Source organism: Chanos chanos, chromosome 2 (assembly GCF_902362185.1).
Source record: "Chanos chanos chromosome 2, fChaCha1.1, whole genome shotgun sequence".
NCBI lineage: Eukaryota > Metazoa > Chordata > Actinopteri > Gonorynchiformes > Chanidae > Chanos > Chanos chanos.
This window is the reverse complement of record NC_044496.1, coordinates 44,689,488-44,706,635: the sequence shown is the minus strand read 5'-3', so window position 1 is coordinate 44,706,635 and position 17,148 is coordinate 44,689,488. Positions and strand designations below refer to the sequence as shown.

Below are 17,148 nucleotides of genomic sequence, written 5' to 3'. Positions count from 1 at the left end.
AATATGTCAATTTCAATCGAAATATTAAATAATTTATTATTTCTACGAGCAAACAATTTTCAGTGTGTCACTACTGTTCATTTAGGCAACATATTACGCACTCAAAGTTGGATAGTACTTACAGGTCGTTATGAATCCTTTAAAATGAGTGAAAATACTGGAATCAGATGTTTGTCTCTCAAGCTAGTTTGTACACCAAAAATTCTAATTAATAAAGCTGACCTGTAAGACAGAAATTTCTTGGGATTGAATAGGTTCAGATGAACATAACTAAATGTAAGACTTCCACAGATCAACGCGTGACAAAAGTAAAGTAGTCAGATCAGACCTACACAGCATGACGCACGAAACAGTACGCACCACTGTGTGGCTGCCTTCTAAGTTTGGAATGTTTACCCCATATCTCAAAAACGTGGTAATGAGATGACGTCACCGTCATTCGGCTGTTTTTTTCCTGCACGTCCCTTCTCTTAAAAACCTCCCCGTTTCACCTCAAGTTGTGGATTTTGTTCGGAGCTTTTAATAGTTTCAAGTGACGCTGTTACTTAACACAGCGATATGAGGCCACGGTACTTATCTCTCGTCTTCTTTTTCAGTTTTGTTTGGCTGGCAAACTGTGCTCCCCCGACATGCTACTCTCGTGTCCTAGGGCTCGGCAAAGAGATCATGGAGATATTAGACAAAGTGCACAAATATCAGCGTACGGTAAGTCAATACTCATTCATTTTATAGCATATGTTTTTTGTCTCTAATAATGTGAAAATAAGAGAGTTACATTAAATTCTCTCTCTCTCTCTCTCTCTCTCTCCTCAGAAAACCTGCGCAGAAATTCTGCCTCCTTTATTTCTGGATGTTCATGTAAGTGTGTTATACAGCAAGAAAGAAAAAAATTCAAACTTGTCTTATTTGCTAACAAAATTTGTTTGGCATGTATCACTCCAGATGACGCAAAAGAGACCATCCATGTCAGACCAGCTCCTTAGTGATTGTAATAAATTCATTGTAGTCAATGCAGTGTTTCTGATAGAAAATATTTATCGGCATACAACCTTTTTCAATCTGTTAGTCACTGTAATTTATCATACATCATCAGAATGAAAACAGGAGGCCAATATAATTGTTATAGTAATTTTTCTCATACAACATTTGTTGTAATAAATAATGATACAGTGTTACAGTGTTTCACAGTGACTCTAGCCAGTGTGTGTCAATAGTGTGATACCTCTCAACTGGGACTCCTTGCTCAGCTTTACATATAATATTCATGTGTTTACATAATTATCATATGTTCCAGAACTCCTGCCTTACAGCCAAATTGCGTGACCTTCTGTACATTTTGGAGAACCATCCCACGGAAAACTGCAGAGAACGTCCCAGAATCATTCAGCTGAAACGCAAAGCCAGGAGTCTCTACGTCATCATCAATCGGGTGTGCTACCGGGTACGTCTGACCAAACTCAAACCCACTCCAAACTAAACTTCCAAGTCCAAATCCAGTTTGGACCTCATTACAATTCACCAAAAACCCTCCACTCTCCCACACACATAACACCTGCCTCACGTAAACAGCCACTTGTTAAGCATAAGGGAAGGAGGTAGAACACTCACAATGGAACGTGTCTGCTTACCAAAGCTACCAAAGAGAACAGCTTTCAGACCATAGAAGAGTAGTACTCGTTTACTGGTGCTACTCATGATCTGGATGAGGATCTGACCTGTCCGTTCAGAGCCGTTGCTGGAGGGCCGGTGTGCATTTACGTGCTCGACTTAACTTTTCAATCAGATCTCATTATGGTCTTGAAAACCAGGATGGAGTATATATGAACCAACTGATTTCCCCTGAGATTCCGTGTCCTGAGATTCTGAACTGAACCAAAAACCTGCAGATTCAATGGCCCTCGCAAAAATGATTTCCTACAGCTTTGATCTGTTTTAAGTATTTTGTGAATTTGTATATGTATTTGTAAACATGAGCATTTGCTTCTGTCCGTAGCATGTCTTTTTTTACTATTTGCGTGTCTGGCAAATGTTTTTGAGTCCTGTCTGCGGTTGAGAATGACAGCTGTGTCTGGTTCTCTTGGCAGGATCTGGTGTTTTTCACAAATGACTGTGAAGCTCTTGAGACTGGACACAGCAGCCCAAGATATGGCGAGGACAGACTGCAGCTACTAGAGGAGAGATGAAATACGCACACACAAACATGCATACTGTCAGACACACACACAGACACACACACACACACACTGTCAACCAGTCACAAACATGCTCACACACGCACAGAGGGAAGAATGAAAAATTCTGTACCAGCACATCATGTTATTAATTCAGATGGAGCAGTTATTGGGCTATGAATTATACCTTAAACATCTTCTGACAGAAAGGTGTATGTGTCTGTTTGCGTGTGTGTATGTGTGTGTGTGTACATGTGTGTGTGTGTGTGTGTGTGCTTGTGCTTATGAATGCGTGTTTTTGAATTCTACTCAGCAGGAGAAAACTTTCCACAGGAAATTTGCGAAATGCCAACCATTCCTATGAAAACCTTAAAATAATAAACTAGCCAAATGTTTGCATGGCTCTGTGGCTATGGCTTATTCACTGCACCAGATGACAGAGATTTCACAAGATTCTTTCCAGCTCTCTCCATGGCAAAGCCGCCCTAATACAACTCATTCTAAAATGCTTTGTGTGTTTTCACATGCCTTCAGTAGCACTGATTACACAGCATGATGTTGTATAATTGTGAACTTTCAGCATAACAACACTGATCCTATTATATAAAAGATATCTTTTACCTCAAACCTGTCTTGATTTTGTCTGGAGATTATATTTTACTATGCAAGTCCTCTGTCTACATAAAACCTGTTCAATGTTAAAATATCTGTACTTGTTATAATAAATGGATATATTTTACCTTGTCACTGAGTCATAATTCTGCTGAAATATTTTGAATCGTAGTGGGTTGTTTATTTTCTTGAAGTACGATAGGATTTTTAATGTTTTAATGAGCCCAGTCTAAATAATAAAACACTTCTGAAATGGTTCTCTTGTAACTGACAAGATGAAAAGCATTGTCTATCTCTACCGGTTCAGTTTGTAATCCATGAAATTAGGAGAATATGTAACTGTGGTGTCGTGTCAGAATGTAACAGTGTGTGTGAGTCAGCTAAACCCACACTCTTGTCCTGGATGTGCTCTCTTTGGCAGAGCTGGGTTTTCTTGGCTCCACAGGGAAAGTTGCTAAATTCTGTATTGCGGTATTTAAACTGCTGTCGCAATACATGTAACTGCTGTAACTGTGTGGGAAAAAAGTCATTCTTGATGTGTTCCACAGTTTCTTTTGATATCTCCGTAACTGGGAGTGAGCTTGACCTTCCATTCTCTTGTTCAAAAACATAAACATAAAAAGTTTCTTTGTCACTCAGTTGGGACAACATTCCAGTTCCCAGCATGGGTCCCAAATGTGAAAGCCCAAATGTAATATCATAACCGAAGTAAGACGTACCAGTCATTGGGCGGGGGGTACTGCGGGGGATTACTTGTCTATATGGTAACGTCTCCGAATAATGGACCTGAATTAAGCCACTGACAGACCACAGGACAGAGTGAACTCTGTACTAGAGCATGGTGAAAGTAAACAAGCATAGCTGATTTCAGGATGTCCAGTCTGACCCATCTAGACAGAGTTCATTTATACTGAGGTCAGATTTGGTCTTAAATAAGCATATCAATTACACTGTCCATTCAGTGTAATAAATGGAGATTTGGACATATTGGATTTTGTTTTTATTTTATTTTATTTTATTTATTTACTTATTTATTCAATTCTGTTTTTTAATTGAAAGAGTATTAACTCCTATCTGTTATTCTCACTGTATTGTTACAGCAGTGACTTTAACAGCTATTTAATAACTGATTGCAAAAAAATAAAAAAAATACAGTCTTAAAGTTAGACTAAAATGAATGTGAATGATGTGGTCATGCTTACTTTAGCGCTAATGCTAACAATAATACTTGATGCTGGGCAGCTGTTGTGTTTGTAAGGGAAGTTTCTAGAAGAACTCCCAGCTGCCTTATTTGAGCTGCTGCCCAGTCTGCTGTAGTTGGACCCAAGAGAGAACTAGCCACACTGTTTACTCATTAGTATCGGCATGAATAGGTACCAAAGAGAGATTTTTTAAAACCTCACAGTTAAAAATCTTATCAAAGACCTATGTTATAACGTTCCTATGAGACCTGTTGCTCCATGAAATAAATATTTGGCTTTATAAATTTGGCATGTATATAATTTTAAGTCAGAAATTTAAGTCAGAAATTTGTGTGAGTACTGTTTTCAAAGATGTGCAAGCTACCACAACAAAAAAGATTGTTATTTTTGTTCGCTTGACACAACAAACATTTTCATGACTGGACACTTGGAGGCTTGGATTTGGGACAAATAAAGGAATATAACGTTGTTTTTTGAGAAATATTCAACTGTCATATCAGTGAAGTAGGAAATGCAAGGTCTTCAAAACTTACCCATAGCTCAGTGTCTGATTTAAAATAAAAAAAAGGAAGATAAAAAGATTAAAAACCTTCACTTTCTCTCCGCAGTGTAAGAGGTGTAAGTCTTTCTGAATGTTTCCATCATCTGTTAGCACACTCTATCACTACAGAATAACCCACTGAAGGATATCAGCTGTGGAACTAAGCAAATATTCACCTACAAGGACGGCGCGTTCCATGGTGAATTTACCTGATGACTGCTACGCATATGGATGTGTGTACACACTAGTCCAGATGGTCCGCAATATTTGCTTTAAACCTACTGCTCGTCTGTATTGTAAAGATAGTCAGCTGATAGCCCTCTCGATATACCTGTGTGTATTTATTACTGAACTTAACTTCACTGATGACCGACCGTGTATTATGCTGTGAGAAGACTGTGTTTTGGTCACTCTGTTCATATTAGCGAACGTTTACACCCTAGTTTAATTTCCGTATTGTGGAGTCTTAGGACTGCAGTTTAGTTGTGTGTTTGTTTGGGGAATGTGAGGCCTCTGGTTTAGTGTTTTTCTGCTTTCATCTAGAAGCCGAGAACTCTTCAAGCCCTGGGACTGAGTGGTTGCCCATTTCTCTCCCCCCAGTGAGATGATCGTGGCCTGGAGGCTATTCTCACATCAGAAAGCAGTAATCTATCTGGTAAATCAACCAGGCCAATAGCTGCATTCTTGAAGACTGAATTGTCCATCAGGATTCATTTATAAACATAAAATACCACTCCAGCAGCTATCAAACACAAATTTGTTGGAGAGATGCATTTTCCCTGCTTACCTTCCTTGGAGCTGAAGTAGCATTTATTCAGTATTAAGAGAAAACAGATGTGAGCGAAATTTAGCATAACATGATAAAGAGTAAGCATTGAGAGGAGTAGCAAGTTTTGTAGCGTGTGTGTGTGTGTGTGTTCTAACTGTTTACTGAAAGATCTAATTTTTCTTCATATATTATTTTGTACACTGCTAAGACAATGTATTTATATAGACGTTGCTGTGAAGGCCTGGTACTACTGATTTAGATTTGAGAGCTCTCTTCAGCTCTCACAGCTGGGTCCACTGACAGAGATGAGAATCCAAGGTTATGGCACATAGAGCCAAGCCAAGAAACATGCTGAGAAGAGACCTGAGCTGGTTTCCCAGGGGTCAGAGACACTTTTCGGTGTGAGTTTAACTCAAAGGGGTCACTCACAGTGCCCAGGGCTGCTCAAATGCAAAGTCACACAGACAGACAGATAACAAGAGAAAGTGAGAAAGGCAGAGGAAAGCGAGAGAGAGAGAGAGAGAGAGAGAGAGAGAGAGAGAGAGAGAGAGAGATTTTGAGGTGTTCTGTATTCTGAAGTTGTCCATGGACCAACACTGCCACAAAGCATTCATGTGCTATACAAAAGTCTGGTCTGACCCTGTCCTTGACAACTTGGGCTTTTTCTTTATTGCCTTACCCCCTGGCAGGTTTTCTTTGCATCTGAATCCTTTGAAAGTTGAGATAGCATGCACAAGAAAAGAACAGGTATCATTAAATCATGAAGAGACATCTGTTGGTTAACATTAGTTCCAATTAACAGGGTGGTAGGCATGGTGTGGTTTGAGGGTCTTAATTTTCTTTTTGTTTTCTTGCGGTTTGTGTTGAGTTAATGCGATTAATTAATGTTCAACTGGATGAGATTTGTTAGGGAGTGTCTGAGAGTTAACAGACGTAAGCTCGTTGGTCCGCTTGCCACGAAAAGTAATTTCATCTACAATATCCCTGGAGGAGGAACACTTGTAAATTTACTCAGGCATATGCACTGTTAGTGCAAACTGCACTCCTTAAATCTCTCACACAGAGTTTTGATCAAAGCTAAGCCTGTCTACTGAGGATCGGTCTCAAGAGATTTACCCTGAATACATATGCCAAAGTTTAGAGATGGAGGAGCAAATTTGACAGACAGGCAGGTGGGCGAATGCTTTTCTAAAAGAGTTTGAGTTCAGAGTTATCGGAACTCCACTGATTAAGGCTCGGTTCTGTGTGTCATGCAGAGATAGCGACGCGATGCTGAAACTCATTAAACTGGTGTGGAAGAAGCAAGAGGAGACATTGGCACAAAGAAAAGAGTAGTCACGTAGGCTGGCGAGATGTCACACACGGTTTAGCTCTGAGATCTCTAGCTGGCCTTTTGCCCTCCAGAAAATTAGTGTCATGCTAATCGCCTATGCCCACTCCTGATGCCCGCCTCGTACTCGGTGACAGAGAGAAACTAGCTGGGCATTAAAAAGGTAGGATGGGAAGGTAAATGAACATCTCTGTAAATCAAGGGCAGATTCAGTTAAACAATTCAGTTAAAAGATTCAGTGACCAGTTGATATTACATTGCCCTCTAGTGTTTAAAATGAGTAAATTTCCATCAGTCAGCAAAATAAGCAAACATGCAATTTTATGATTTAAGATAAGATACATTTTTATTTATCCTAGAGGAAATTTCTGTGTCACAGTTGCTTAGGTAATACACATACATACATAATAAGGTGCTTGGGAAAGGTACAAGAACAAAGTGCCAATAAAAGTATAAATATGAATAATGGAAGATAAATAAAAATGAAACTCTGAGACTATGTACAAGGAGGGTACAGCAGGTACCAATAAGGCAGGTCACAGTAGACAAATTAAATAGACAAAGGTGGATGGCACATGATTCATACATGGGCATTATTGCGTGTGCTGTATATGCTGATAAAGTTCTCAGTTCTTCAGTGCTGTAGATGGAGGAAGACCAGCAGAGAGCGAAAGAGACAGAGAGGGGAAGAGGCAGAGGGTGGAAGAGACAGAGAGGGGAAGAGACAGAGAGGGGAAGAGACAGAGGGTGGAGGAGACAGAGGGTGGAAGAGGCAGAGGGTGGAAGAGGCAGAGAGGGGAGGAGGCGGAGAGGGGAGGAGGCAGAGAGGGGAGGAGGTGGAGGGGGGGGAGGCAGAGAGGGGAGGAGGCAGAGAGGGGAAGAGACAGAGAGGGGAAGAGGCAGAGAGGGGAAGAGACAGAGAGGGGAAGAGGCAGAGAGGGGAGGAGGCGGAGAGGGGAGGAGGCAGAAAGGGGAAGAGGCAGAGAGGGGAAGAGGCAGAGAGGGGAGGAGGCAGAGAGGGGAGGAGACAGAGAGGGGAAGAGGCAGAGAGGGGAGGAGGCGGAGAGGGGAAGAGGCAGAGAGGGGAAGAGGCAGAGAGGGGAGGAGGCGGAGAGGGGAAGAGGCAGAGAGGGGAGGAGGCGGAGAGGGGAGGAGGCAGAGAGGGGAGGAGGCAGAGAGGGGAAGAGACAGAGAGGGGAAGAGGCAGAGAGGGGAGGAGACAGAGAGGGGAAGAGGCAGAGAGGGGAAGAGACAGAGAGGGGAAGAGGCAGAGAGGGGAAGAGGCAGAGAGGGGAGGAGGCGGAGAGGGGAGGAGGCAGAGAGGGGAGGAGGCAGACCATTTAACTGCCACAGGGAGAGAGGATTTCCTGTGGTGTTCAGTTGTGCATCTCGGTGATATTAGCCTGTTGCTGAAGGTGCTACTATAAGTGTTCAGTACACCATGCAGAGGGTGAGAGGCACTGTCCATGATGCTCAGTAGTTTGTCTGTCATCCTGTTTTCATGTACTTTCACCAGAGACTGAAAACAACTGCCCCCCACCCAAAAACAAAAACAAAAACAAAAAAACGCTCCAACAGTAAAACGGAAAGCAACAAGAAAAATAAGAGAATAACATATCTTGGTTAGCCTGTTTATTTTTATGAGTTTTAGCTGTTCAGTTTTCTGTGTAGTTGTACACTGACACGGTTTTCAATTTCTTGCGAGACGAATGTTTAAAATAAGTACTATCAAAATGTCATGCTCTTCATTAAAGAAATTGCACTTCTACTCGAAACAGGCAGAAATTCACACATATAATTTATGATTCTTATATGTCCGTCGCTAATAATGTTACCCCAAAACATAATAACTCATGAAGTGCCTTTAACAGAGACTTGGTGATTGCATTTCTCAAGTGTGTGCGAGGTTCAGTGGAAACTGAAAATTGTACTAGATGCAGAAAAACTTGTATTACATAGCAGAAAATTTAAATAATTTTTTTTTTTTTTTTAAATTCTGAGTTACCTGGAGCTTAAGGTTAGTTGCGTTACTTGCTTAAGAGGTGGAATGTTTTCCATATTAGTACAATATATATATATATATATATATATATATATATATATATATATATATATATATATATTATCCTCAAAGTTCTGAAGATGACCAGCAAAATGCCAGTATAGGTGAGATTGCAGTAATATATTGATGCATCCGTAATAATAATATCAAAATAATTTTAGATGCTAAGTTATGCTCTTCAGACAATATTTAAGTACGAGTGTATTACCTATGTTTCTTTGTTGGCTTTGTGTGTCTGGAACAGAATAAAGTAGTGCCTCTAGTTGCTGAATAATGTGGTATGTCTGACATGGGTGGAAGATCACCTCTCTCTATGTATGGGGCTAATGTCATTATAGTCGAGTCTGAGCCTGCAACATCTACTACTTGTTATTCGTTTAGTTCGGTTGGCTCAGATGTAAGCATATACCGCTATTGACTTTCCAAGATTAAATGTTCTTTTAATCATCCTGCCTTTCATTTTGGTGCTTTAACCAATCATTTCCAGTAGTTCTCTGGGTTTAACATACAACTTCTACTTTATCATATCCTGTGAGTCCTACCACATATTGAAGACAATGAGGCCTTTTCATCACATCAAACAGTCGGTAGCATTTCTTAAGATCGCAGGATAAGGTTGCCTCCTCATTACAATATCCAGTGATGTGGTCGAACTCGGGCATTAATACCACTACTGTAACATAACTGTATCATAGTTACTTTGGTGCTACTTTTTTCCTTGTGTTTTTGTAAAAAAAAATTTTTGATGTCTCATCATTCAAGATATTTAATAACTGTCACGTCACCTGTTCTTTGTTACCCAGAAAGGTTAGTTCGTTTAATTTGAGAAATAAATCTATTATCTTTACTAAATTTAAAATGAAATGTCTTGGTTGTTACAGTGCATGACCTCTTTTTGAATGCACTTCTTTTGACTGTGATGAAAGGACCTCATTTGGAGACATTGTTAAAGGTCTAATAAGGGAGGAGGCAGGAGTCTGATTTAATGTTGTCTGATGAAATGTCTGGGACTGCATGACCAAGGAAATGGGAAGACCCCCTTGGAGGCTCAAAATGGGAATCTTTCCATTTATTTTTACCAAAGCTCAAAGACTCCAGCTGCTTGTTTGAGGGGCCATATGATGCCAAGTTTCTTGGCTGTAATTCAACAGGTAACTTTATCACAATCCGAATCCTTAAAAACAAGGAATTAGACATAGTAAATAACCCCTGTGTGACTTCTACTTTATTGACTTAAATAAAATAACTACAGTCTCAAGATCCTTCACAGGCAATTTTTATTTCTTAATTCTCATAATTTTATTTATTTTACACAGTGTATTTCTGTCTTATCTTACATTAGATACACTGCTTGTTTTTCAATTTATTAGAGACAGTGGGCTGTACATCCTATCTGATGCTTCTTTTCTTTCCATGGCGTTAAACAATGATATATACTATCATGATGGTCTGCTTATGGCTATGTCCATTGTTCTTGGTGGACAGATATCTTGTCTTGTCTCTTGTCAGAGAAGCTTCCTGAGAGACTCATCAATGCCTCAGAGAGCACTGAGGTCACGGTTGAGAATGTTGCAGATATGCAAACAGTAGGTGTGTCACACAATTTAGTGAGCTGCCTAAGTAGGCAGAGGGTATACCCGCCACAATCTTCAAGGCCTAGCTGCATGCTGTGATTATGCAAGGTTCTAACATTAACACCCAAAATGTTAGATATAGTGGTCCAAGAGACTCATAGGTCATACAAACTGATCAGCTGGCCCCTTGAAATGCTGTGTCTGAAAATGTTTATGAAAGAAACATTCAGATTTTTAACTGGTTTTTCACGTTTCACTTCAAAATCATAAAAGGGGTTACTTGTCCCTTATAATGTTGGTTGTGTTGCTTGACAATAATAGAAGTTTTTGGATGGTAATTTTACATTAGACGTTTAAGCAACATGTCATCAGCTTGTCATATATTTCAACAGACTTTGGAAAACAGGAGGAAAACCCATAAACGTTGTATTACACTGGGTGTGCACTGTTTTAAACATTTGCAGCAAAAGACAAACAGGTGACAATGTGTCTGTCACAGTAATGGATTCGTTGTGCGACTTCAGTGTTGGTTCAGATTATTACAAATGTACCACATCTTCTGGTAAATTGTGAACATTATATTTGTTGTTAAATGAAACCATCAACATCCAAAATATGATAAAGAGGAAAATAGTTGTTGTGGGTTACACAGATGTTTCACAGGAACAAGTCAACTGACTGGTAAATCAGAAGAAAAGCAAAGTATCACAGGCAAAAAATGCGGATGGTTGCACTGCTGCTTAATCAGGATGGGGTTCAAAACTCCCTGTGGTGTTGCCATTTTAGTCATTTGTTATATTGGAGAAAATAGAGAAAGGTAATTTAAGGAAGTTGTGCAAATTGCCCCCATGTTGGAGGTGCACAAGTTGTGTAAATGTATATATAAAATGGTACAATTAAACAATTAACACCCAATCATGCTCTGTGGCATGTGTAAAAATGCTGAGGAGGCCTAGTGGATCTCGATTTTGGATCAAGATGGCAACAGGAAAAGATCTAAGAGACTTTGAAAGAGGGTTCGTTGTTGGGGCAGTCACAAAGTCACAAAGAGTCACAAAGACTGCTCAACTGGCTAGTGTTTCAATCGGAACAGTGACTAAAGTGACATCTGCATTTAGCTCTATAGGAAAGACATCAGAAGATAGGATCGGAAATCATGGTTGACAGTGCACATTTGATGACTGTGATGCTCATGCATTAGCGTGATATGTAAGGAAAAACAGAAGAGCAACTCTTTCTCATGTGACTGAGAGTGTCAATGTAGGACATGATCAGACTGTGTCAGCAAGAACAGTCCGTCGACAATTACATATAGAGTCATATTAAAGTAGGGTTGCAGAGCAGAAACCCCACATTACAAAGATGAATGCACATTTGAGAGTTCAGTGGTGCTAAAACCATAGGCACTGGTCTACAGAGATGTGGGAAAAAGTGATATGGTCAGATGAGTCATCCTTCACCATATTCTCACCAAGCGGGCAAGTGCACGTGTGGTGTACACCAAGAGAATAGTATAGGCCGGCCTGAGTGCTTGACCTCTACAGTGAGGGGATCCGGTGGCTCTGTTATGCTGTGGGGGGCATTTTGCTGGCATGGTCTGGTTTTACTTGTCCCCTTAGAGGGAAGGGTCACGGAAAATCAGTACAAAGTTGTTCTGAGTGATCACCCTTATTCTATGATGAAATATTTCTATCCTAATGGGAGTGGTCTCTTCCAGGATGTCAAAGCCCCCATCCACAGGGCACGAGGGGTCACTGAATGGTTTGATGTGTGTGAAAATGATGTGAATCATATGCTTTGGCCTTCGCAGTCACCAGATCTCAACACAATTGAACACCTATGGGAGATTTTGGACCGACATGTTACTTTCTAAAGTTCGGCAGCGTGAAACAAGGACAGACAAAGATAAAATGCAACATGAAATAGATCAACTGAAAGCAACCAACAGCTTCGGTGTGAGTGTGACAAAACCAGAATGCAAGCCAGCATGGGTGCTGACTCTGGAGGAACAATGGAGCTGGATAGAGAATGATGGAAAGTTGCATGGTAATTGTGCATGTAAGAAGAGTAAGAAGATCATTGCCCCTTCCTGTCTCTTTCCATACCTGGCCCAGCTAACACACAGTGTTGGCCACATTAGACATAAAGCCGTGATATTTAAGTTCTCTTTGGTCTAGTATAACCCTGGCTTCAGAGCAGAAACTCGAATGGTCAAAGATGCCTGCCATATCTGTCAACAACATGACTTCTCCTGGAGTCCCATTTCCTGTGTTGTGACCTAATGCACCACCTGAACCCTTCACCCCTCAGTCAGTTACAAGTTGGTTATATTACTTTGCCACTCCCTAATTGGGACTCCCTGAATCTATAGACTCTGATCAAGGCACATGTTTACAGGAAAAATATGTCTTCTTTAATATGTCAACTACCAGGTGTTCAATGGTCCCCTCATTACGCTCACCACCCACAATCTTCTGGAATAGAGGAGCGTGCCAAGATAAGCTAAACCCTCCACATGGTGAAATTCCAATCAAAATCCAATTAAAGTTCTTTTCACATGTGTAAGTTGGAGCCCAAGTTATGATATTTTAAAATCTACATCAGCTGAACAATGAAAAAGTGAGAAAACAGCTCTGAAATATTCTGTGCATTCTACTTTCATTTCATATTTAGCAATCTTCAAATGTCTCACGTGAGATTTTCAGTTTAATATACCTCATCAGTGGCTATTGAAATGACTGACTACACTTGCTGTATGATTGAAAAGGCCATCAGCTTTTGTCAACACAATTGCAGTGCACTTGTATTCCACTGATACATCCTTCAGGTATAAGGCAGAAGTAGCCTGACGACCTTCAAAGGTATTTGCTATTATATTCGGTTATGTTATCATATGTGGCTGGGTTGGTATACAGCACAGGTGTTCACACTCACCTATGAGTGTGGTTATGGTTAATAGGTGCACAACTTTCTCCTGGTAGGACAAAGGTGCTCTGGCGTGCTAGTGGTTGCCCGTTGCTGGTAGGACAAAGAACAGGTAGGCTTGAATTTTAGCCCTGACCTTGTATAATTATGGCATGCATCGCATTGTTCTACATGTATTCTATTTTAATTGAAGTATTGTAATGGTTACAGTGATCTCTCTGAGCAGCAGAAAAAGTACTGGTTCAGTAAAAGTTCTCTGTGACTCTGTGCTGTGGCACTGGTACGTGGTATGTCTTAAAATAATTATACAGCTTTATTGTTGGTGGCTGCCAATGTTGAGAGCGATTTTTGTATGGTTTTAGATGTAGTGCGGCACAGAGAGAGCAGGCTGCAGTTAATTTGAACTTGGTTGCTGCTGCATGAGTCCGGGAACAACACCCTCTGGGCTATTATTCTCCATCTCCTCACAAAATGTGGACTGGTGACCGATCACTATAGCGGCACTTACACAGTTCAGCTACCCTTGCTATGGCCCGGCCCAGCCCGCGTGGCTGTTCGGCTGGTCCACTCCAGTGAGGCAGTGCAGGTTCTGGCCAGGCACAGGGAGCTGCAGCCAAATAAAGTTTTTTTCTTGGGTCTCTTTCGAGAACAAGGCACAGAGGAGAGGGTGGTGTGTAACGCCCAGAGGAGTGAGTGGCTGTTGAATGGAGCTGCATGCTGGTGTGAGTTTAGAGAACCAGTCAGCGGGGAGGTGTGGCTGTGCCGTAAGCCCCCTTCACTGCCCTGCTCTGCTTGGGTTAGTCACAGCTTTGGTGGATATCAGGCACAACTCTCCAACTTAGAGACTAAGCTCCTCAAGAGGTATGTGCAATGTCACTATTAGACACTAACGCACACACACACACACACACACACACACACACACACACACACACACATGGTTATAACAATGAATAGCACCAAGACAGCCACCAAAATGCCATGTCTTGTGCCAAGTTATAAATTGCTCCAGCTGTGGTGACGAAGAATGTTTACAGACTATGATAACCTCAGAATTTGAATTTTTCCAATGGGAAAATGTCTGCCTAACTCTTCTCTTTAATGCCTCTAATTGTCCCGTTGATAGACAATGTTAATCAAATATTTGTGAAAGAAACAAAATTTACCTTGTGAACAGTTTATATTGCTTGTTATAATAGCGATGTATAGCAGTAGGGATATACAAAGTTCCTGAATTTGAAACATTTCCATGTTCAGAAAATTAAAAAGACATATATATGAAAATTGATTATTTTCCTTTTTTCCCAAGGTGGACCACATTGTTCAGCTATGAAAACTGGATTTTACTCACTTCTTTCTGCACAACATGATGAAAAACAACCAAAGAGCTTGGATCTTGACTCAGTTCTGACCCTTTGCAGTGACTTCATTAATGTTATCGTGCCTGGATGTGAAGCAGTCATCAGTGTTCTCCCACGGCAGTCAAGCACTGGTAAATTTAACTGCTTTTGACACCTGTTATATTTACCCTCTATGTTTAGAATAACTATGACTCATTTCAGAGACAATGTCACATGTCACTTGCCATTTTCATACCATTTAGGAGAGTCCTTAAGAAGCATATGAGAAATGCACCTTTCCAATGAAATAATTAGTGACATGCAATGGGTGTGTCATTTTTTAGTCCATTTTACCATAGATCAACAGAGTTAGCAAAGGAGAACTGCTTAAAAATCACACACATACATATTAATAATGAAAAAGTAATATCATTATGACAATCAGTTCTTATGACAATCAGTTCTTATGACAGTCAGTTCTTAGTCCTTAAGAACTAAGTGTCACATCTTGGTCTAATCACCAGAGGGAGCTGGAGGATCCCAAATGTCTTTGCTCCCTATCTCCTGATTATTAGTTCATTACTGTCACCTCTTTTTATCTTGTTGTCTTTGGTATTTCTATAGTAAATCCATTGTAAATCTGCATCTGTCTATTTTACTTCAGTTCTCAGTCTTGATCTACCGTCTGGTCAGGGCCTTAGTACCTAGTCTGTTCCTGTGCTTGTCATTGTATTATCTCTCACTGAGGAGTGTTTCGTTTGCTATCTAGCTCCCTCAGTAAAAGCACTATTTATTTCACCCAAAGTGTCTTAAAGCTCATCTCTGCGACTGAGTTCAAAGTGTCAAACCAAACTAACTTCATTGCGACACCAGGTCAGGCAGTGTTATTTGACTGATCCTTGTATTCTGAACCTTTTCTAGAAAACTTGAGGTAGTGTGTGTATGTACGTGTGTGTGTGTGTGTGTGTGTGTGTGTGTCTGTTACCATGTACATTTATATCAGTGTTGGTGTGCGGAGGTGTTTGAGTAGTTCACAAATGTGTTTGTACATATAGGTAAGAGAAAAGAGTGTGTTCTGGCCAACCGGGTATCAGAGTGTCTGCGAGACAAACAGGATCTGATGATGGGAGACTCCATGCTACGCCAGTGGTTTGAATACCCTGTAACTTATGTGCTATGTAAGACAGATCACTCATTTCTCTGGATGGATCTTTTCCTGTCTTTTGTATGTCCCAAATAGTTGTGAATATTTATGCCATGAATGTCCTGTCTAATGTGAAGTTGTGCCAGTTTTATATACACTGACATAAAACATTCGGGGACAGCTTGCATTAAAAAAAATCCATCTGTTTTATTTTATCTTTTTTTTTTTAATTAATTAAGAAAAATGTCCGCAAACATTTTGTTCACATGAAACAGCGTTTTCCTATCGCTAAAGGTACATTTATGCAAGTCAGCTTTATATCAATCAAGGTGTTTTCCCTGGTGAATTGAGTAGGTTTAAACTGTGTAAAGCTCAGATCTAGTGTGCAAATTTTGCCCTGAAAGCTGACATCAAAACAATATAAACCGTGTGGGATAGACCTATATAATTATACCCAAGGTTGTACTTTTTCAGTGATTGCTTCGATTTTGTAGTTTTTGCAAAGCAAAATGGCGAGATCTAAACAGCTGTCCATGACTAAAATGTCTATTAATAAAATAAATGTATAAAAATGCCAATCTGTTGTTGTGTTATGAGGTAAAGGCTATTCTTTCTGACAAATAACTAAGAAACCAACCACACAGCACAGGTAGCCTACATCGCCGAGATGTTGCCGCTACCATAGAATGTGGCTAAAGGTCGCTTTCTACTTTTGAACGTATTCCATTAATCATCCGAACATGTGACGTCAAAACGGAAGAGAAAATTGCACAAAGATCAGAATTTATGTAAATCAACACAAAATCTCACAGCACTGTATTAACCAACAGCATAATGAACAACTGTGGTGATATAAACGTAAATGTTCAACGTAAATGTTATATATAAATGCAAATGTTAAATTTAAATGTAAATGTTAAAGGTAAATGTAAATGTAGGATTTGAAAACTGAATATTTAGCATCGCCCCCTCAGTGATTTGCATGGAAAGGGGCGATCTCAGCCGCATTGGCTAAAGCTGTGAACACCAGAAACAGCATCAAAATGGTATGGCAGCTGCCATGCCAGAAAAAGAAAAACAGATCAGAATCACGTTATAACATGAAAAGTTTATTGAGATAGCACGATATTTTTCACGTTTTAAAAACAGAATTTATATTGTTAGGCTATAACGTGAAACTCATGTTTCATTTATATAATATGTTATTTTGCTATTTTACTTTAATGCAGACCATGTCTCTTGGAAAAGGTATTTTACTATATTTTAAAAAGTGACAGTTGAAAATTGTAGTGCATTTTTTTTTACATATGGTAGTGCTAAATGCGCAAAAATTGAGCAGGAAAACAGAAGGTGCAACTTTTTACAAACGGCGCCCCATACTCCCCTGTTTCAGTTGATCTGGTGCTGAGCGCGGCACTGAGGACAGTGAAGGTAATTGGATATTTCTTAGGATATCTGGCTACGTGATAAGGGCTGAA

General features: G+C 40.1%; 1 protein-coding gene across 1 annotated transcript; it reads left to right on the top strand.

Moving 5' to 3' along the window:
- The first annotated feature begins 520 nt into the window (after positions 1 to 520).
- Positions 521 to 2,910, top strand: LOC115805528 (cytokine-like protein 1). Its single transcript, XM_030766143.1, has 4 exons — positions 521 to 705; positions 814 to 858; positions 1,295 to 1,441; positions 2,085 to 2,910. Exons 1-4 carry the CDS (start codon positions 559 to 561, stop codon positions 2,181 to 2,183), a joined length of 438 nt encoding a protein of 145 aa, XP_030622003.1. The 5' UTR covers positions 521 to 558; the 3' UTR covers positions 2,184 to 2,910.
- The last annotated feature ends 14,238 nt before the right edge of the window (positions 2,911 to 17,148 follow it).

Excerpts from the sequence above, each read along its gene's own strand:
- LOC115805528 (XM_030766143.1), top strand. The coding sequence starts at position 559 with ATGAGGCCACGGTACTTATCTCTCGTCTTCTTTTTCAGTTTTGTTTGG. Across the intron at positions 706-813 it reads TGCACAAATATCAGCGTACG|AAAACCTGCGCAGAAATTCT; the intron begins GTAAGTCAATAC and ends CTCTCTCCTCAG. Across the intron at positions 1,442-2,084 it reads TCAATCGGGTGTGCTACCGG|GATCTGGTGTTTTTCACAAA; the intron begins GTACGTCTGACC and ends TTCTCTTGGCAG.